Source organism: Haemorhous mexicanus, chromosome 6 (genome assembly GCF_027477595.1).
Source record: "Haemorhous mexicanus isolate bHaeMex1 chromosome 6, bHaeMex1.pri, whole genome shotgun sequence".
NCBI lineage: Eukaryota > Metazoa > Chordata > Aves > Passeriformes > Fringillidae > Haemorhous > Haemorhous mexicanus.
In genome coordinates, this window is record NC_082346.1 from 43,942,413 (window position 1) to 43,948,072 (window position 5,660).

At 46.8% G+C, this 5,660-nt stretch overlaps 1 protein-coding gene across 1 annotated transcript; it reads right to left on the minus strand.

Moving 5' to 3' along the window:
- Window positions 1-243: 243 nt before the first annotated feature.
- Window positions 244-5,362, minus strand: ZDHHC22 (zinc finger DHHC-type palmitoyltransferase 22). The gene is made up of 2 exons (XM_059848187.1): window positions 4,618-5,362; window positions 244-547 (listed from the first exon to the last, which is right to left on the minus strand). The coding sequence occupies exons 1-2, from the start codon at window positions 5,174-5,176 to the stop codon at window positions 282-284; spliced, it is 825 nt and encodes a 274-aa protein (XP_059704170.1). The 5' UTR covers window positions 5,177-5,362; the 3' UTR covers window positions 244-281.
- Between the last annotated feature and the right edge of the window lie 298 nt (window positions 5,363-5,660).

Genomic DNA, 5,660 nt, shown 5'->3' on the forward strand with positions numbered 1-5,660 from the left:
CTGACTAAGTTTTCTGCTACTTCAAAGGCTGTTGCCACCCATGCAGGTGCAGTGATGTGACTACTAAGCTGGAGTATTTCACCTACATGGTTTGTGATTTCCATGTAAATATGCTCAATTTATTCTGTTTTATAGCCCATCCTTTCCTCCCACAGTGGCTGCAATCCCAAAAGATGGAGTAGCCCAGCTCTGTAGTGATCCAGGAGACACTGGGAGAGAACATGGAAGGTGTTGTGTGCATGGGATGCACACACACACACACACACACACACACACGGAATTTATTTATCTTTCTGCCTGCGGTAGCTACTCTCCACATTCTGCACAGGGATGAGAAGTCCAAGCAGCCACTTCTTGCCAAAGACTTCTTGCAGGTTCTCCCTCCAGGGCCGGGCTCTCACCACCATTCCCTTCCGCACCTGGTACCGCGTCTGCCCGCGCAGGATCAGCAGCAGCTGGTGGCAGCAGAAGCCGGCACAGGCCAGTCCAATCCCAAGCCAGAGGTAGAGCATGAGGATGACAAACATCTCAGAGCTAAGGAGAGCTCCTGAAAACCAGGAGGGAGGGAGGACAAGAAAAGAAAGTGCTTAGACACACCCCACAAGCAGTTAACACAGTCCCAGGAACCAATAAACCAGCTGTTTTCTCTGGCCAAAGCGGGGAGGTAGGAACAAGACAGGCTGGTTGCTCTAACTGTATTAAATTTCCTTCATAGTGTCTGATGAATGGACCTGCTGCAGAAATGCTAAAATGATAGTGGTCTCTTGTACACCACTCATTTTGCTGTTTATGTGAGGATCTAGATTACAGGGACAAATTCAACCAGAAGTAAAGCATATCTGTAAGACATTATTCTGAATGATTAATTTATTTAAGGATTTACCTGCTAATCAGAAGGAATCTAAGATTTTTAGGATTTTGAAAAGACAAGTGGACCCTACAGCATGTAGATCCTTCTGAGAAGCCTTACTGTTTGTATTAACACAAGGCAGAAATATTTTGGATTTCTCTTTTTCTCTCTATATATAAAAATGTTAAAAAAGAAAAATAAATCAATAATGGCTTTCCTACCTTTGGAGAAAGGCAGTTTTCATGTGGATGCAAGAAAGAAACAGAAACCTTTCTAAAATACAATCCAAATTCCTTTTATCAGCTGCTGCTAGAATGCTCAAAATACTTTGAATATCTGAAGCTCCTAATTCAACTGGGGTTTTTTTAATATATATTGGTGATTAGTATATTTGAATAAAATATCCTATAGGCCCTTTCCTCTACAATGATTTTAGAACTCCTTCTAGAAAATATTAGTATAACAGCAGGTGTCACTGAGTGACCTTTAAGTGTGTAAGCAGAGCTAAACCCATTAATATAAAATTCTCTGTGTGCCCATATGATTTTTATGCATGTATTTTGTGCATATTGGTATATTATTAAACACCCATATTTACACACAGGCATGTTTACACAAAGGAAATGAAATGTGTGTCAATACTGGTATAGCTGATATCTTTTCACTGGTTCCTATAAGGTTTAGGAAAAAAAAACTCTCACATACTTCTCCTTCTCTGGAAGACCATGGGTTCTACAAGACCACCTGTGATAGAGCAGGGATTGTATGGAAAATAGAGGTGTGCTGCCTAAAAGAGGTACATGGGTGTTTCAGGTTTTAAGTTCAACAGAAGGGTCACTGGATATGCATCTCTTGCTTCCCTTATGCAGAAGGCTGGATTAGGTGATATCACCTGGTTTTGCAATCTGTGAATCCCATCTTTTCTACCTGGCAGTGCTGTAAGAGATTGGGGCAGGCACCTCTGAGGATAATTTGTAAGGACACTGACTACAGCCTCAAGCTTTCAGAGACTGTCTTCACTTGAAAAAGGTGCAGGAATTCTTCAATTTTCTTCCTAAATGCAATGTCATCTTTCCCTTCTTATTAGATCCCATTCAGCTCAATGGGTTCCGTATGCAACACAGTGAAAGAAGAACATGCCCCTTAGGATAATGACAAATCCTCATACCAATTCTGTCAGAATAACTTAATCTACCAGGTAAAAAGCCCAGAGCCAAATACTGGATTCTCTGTTTGTCTTTTACTGGACCAGAGTGTGACAGATATTTGTTTTACCCTGCAGATGATGGAATATGGGGAGAGACCTTTTTTTTAGATCCTTTGCAAGGCACCTGTAGGCTTTATTTATCTGACTTGCTGAGATTCAACATTCAGGAAGTAATTACCCTTGTTTCCCTTTGAAAATATTAAGCATCTCTGAGCCATCCCTTCCAGATACATGATTTTTTAAACCTTTTCTTCAGGCTACCTATATAAAGCATTTTCTATAATTTACTTTGTGTAGTCCAATGTGATATCTTTACCATAGTGCTCTCCATTTGCCCCTCATCCCCACAGTCTCATTTAGTCTTGGATTCTTTTTTTCTCTATGTGGCCCAGTGTGATCTCAAGGTTATATTGCCATATATTATCCATGCCAGAAAAGCTGTATTGTAGGCTCTAGTTATCGACTTTGGGTCAGATTCTGAAATCCACACCTGAGTGCAGTCTGGGCAGAATGAGCCAGCTGAAAACTTTCCCAGCATGAAAGCAGGGAACACTTAGTTGACATAAAACCAGCAGATTAACCTTTCATCCTCCTTTACTACTTCTGCAGTACAGTGGGCATGATGGAGAAGAAGAAAGATAAAAGTTTTTTCCCTGCTATCGCAGTTCTTTGTTTGGATGATACAACAACCCTTGAGTACCAGTTACATTAGCTGAAAAGTACTGTGTGACCAACCCTTCCAGGTAACCGTTCAAGACTGTTTTTCTTTCCTGAAATGGAGGTTAAATGTCCTGGTAGAAACCCAGTAGGCCCTTCCTCCCAAGCAGTCCAGATAGCACATGCCTGTATCTTGCTGTGTGAGGCAGCAGTTCTCTTCTCAGCAGAACTAGAGGTTTGGTGGGAGCTGCTGGAAGCTGCTGCCTCTCAAGGGTGTTCTGGCTCTTAGCTCTGCACCCAGCCCCATTGTGTCCCACTCAAACACCGTTCACATGCTGTATTGGCACCACAGTTGCTGCCACCAGAGCTGCAGCACTTCAGTGTCTCTGCAAATATGTGCCAGGACCCACCACTGTGCAGATGAGCCCTCAGAGTCAGAGAGAACTAATTCCTTAATAATCTCCTCCCATATCCCTGCTCCCCCTGCCAGACTGCTGTGCTGAGCAGAGCTTAGGCACAGGGGAAAATCATTCCCAGTGTTTTTAATGCTAGTAAAGCTCATGCAATATTATTTACAAAAATTCTTCTAGTTGGAAAAATTATTCCATAAAAATGTCATGGCAGGATTTAATGTTTATTGTCTTTCAGTGACTACCATGACAAATCTGCAAATTTGCCAAGCAGAGAGATATTTGTTTGTTTTCAGATGGCAGCCCAGCCTGGAATCTGAAAAGCAAGCTAGGGCCTCTCTGGCTCCTGTATTCCCAGCAGTAGAGTCTCCACACTCAGATCTTAATCAACACTTCTGGTGACAATGCCAAAACAGACTCCCTTCTTACTGAGTTCAGCTGAACCTGCAAGGCTAAAATACATGGGATAGCTATTTTAGTCTAGTAAGATCTGATGTAAGTGTACCAGGCAGGAGCTCAGAGTGGGGAGATGGCAATTTTCTGCAGTCGCTCTCAGGGCAGAGTGGCAGCCTAGGCTGTCTGCATAATCCCTTCTCTGAGGTCAGGATCTCTCTAACTCTTGGATTTGGACAGAGGAAGGGTTGAGGTTGGAGAGTTTGAGAGTGTGTTGAAAGGTGAAGAGGCAAGGCTTCTTGCCCTGCAAGAACAGAGGATGGGTTATGGGAGCAAAATCAGGAGAGGGAAGGAGAAGGGCTGTGGAGATTTACAGAAGGCAGGGAGAGAGGGGGAAGAAGTAGAAAGAAGGGTAAGGAATGGAAGCAAGGAGAAGGACGTATTTGATTTGGTATGGAGCTTTTGCAAAGAGCAGCACAGAGAATTTCCTACGGTTCTCTGTGGACTTGTGTCCCAGACTGGGGTCACAAGACAGGTACCTAATCATGTCACATTAACTCCTCTCTCAATCTCTGTTGCCTGAACCCCAATTCTCCTGTGCTGGAAGGATGAAAAGATCTCAGTTAGTTTGTGCTGCCAGGAGGCAGGAGGTGGGTGACAGTGAAGGAAGTGAGTGGACCTGGATAAGACATACCTGCTGGGATAGCCCACAGGACTGCTCCCACCTCTACCTCTAGGACAGGCAAAAGATCCCTCATACCTGCAGTGAAATCCGTCTCTGTCTCATTACAACACATGTCCTGCACAACAGATAGCTCTATTCTATCACCACCAAGTGGGTTATGGGGCATTTTCCAGAGCCTAATGCATTGGGAATGTAGCTATGGATGTAACCTGGAGTGGGTCCCAGCTTCTATTTCAGGTGAAGCGAAGTCTTTTGGAAAGGCTGGCTGTAGCCTCCAAAGAAGGCCAATTGCCCCTCTTGCCCATTTCCATACCACACCTCCACACAGATGACTATCCAAGGAAGATCAGGTCCCCCCATCCCAGAAGCCCTGGAGGGGGAACATGCTCCTCATCTCTGAGCAAGGAGTCCTTACCTGAGAAGAACTGGCTGATGGAGTGAGGCAGAAGAGTGAGGAAGGCCAGTGGGTCCGCAAAGGACATGGAAAGTGTAGCAGAAATGTAAGCCATGCCTGCCACCAGGGAGTCAAGGCAAGCCAGGGAGGTGTAGAGGCAGAACATGATGAAGTTTCGCATGTTCCTGCTCCCGATGCAGTTCCCTGTGAAGAAACAGTGGTGGTCATGCCTCTGGGTGACTCTGGCACACAGTCTACAGAAGTGAGTGCCGGGCAAGGCTGAGCCAGGGGACCTGCTTCCATCCAGCCAGTCTGCCACTTCAGCTCCTTTGCCCAAGTTTAAGTCCTTGCCCAAGTCCTCGGGGGAGTTCTGGATCACAAGGACGTAGTTGCCCAGGGCATTAGCTGAGAGGAAGAGGAAGAGGGCCCCATGCAGCAGAGCAGGCGAGAAAAGTGGGGTGGTGGAAGGGTCTCTGAACATGCTGGGGATGAAGACAAAGATCTGGAGGACGAAGGTCACTAGGGAGATGCACAAGAAGTAGGCTGGAGCGACAACATTGAGCAACCTGAGAACTAGCATTGCGGATTACGTTTCTGCGGGGGAAAGCAAGGAGAGAAGGAACATCACCGCTCCGGCTGCACACTTCATCCTTCCATTTCCTGCCGGGTCCCGGCCCCGCTGCCTTCGAGAAATGCCCTCCTGGGACCGCTCTCCCTCGCCGCCGCCCCACGGCCCCTGCCGGGCCGAGGTAAAGGGACAGCCCGTGGGCAGCGACCGCTCCCCGGTTCCCGGAGGAGACACCCCGGCCCCGGCGCCAACCTCCGGGGAACTTGCAGCAGCGGTGCCCCGGAGGGGCTGCAGCGGCTGGAAGGGGAGAGGCGGCTCCCGCGGTGTGCTGGTGATGCGAGCACTTCTCTGTTCGCCTAGCAGTCTCTCTGCCAGGCAGGGTCAGTTTTGGTATTGCATGAGAGGAAAAAAGGTGGTGCTGGAGGAGGGGGGAGTGAATTGGAAAGGAGGGGTGGGAGGAGGAGAAGGGGAGGGGGGAGAGGTTGCTCTAATCCAC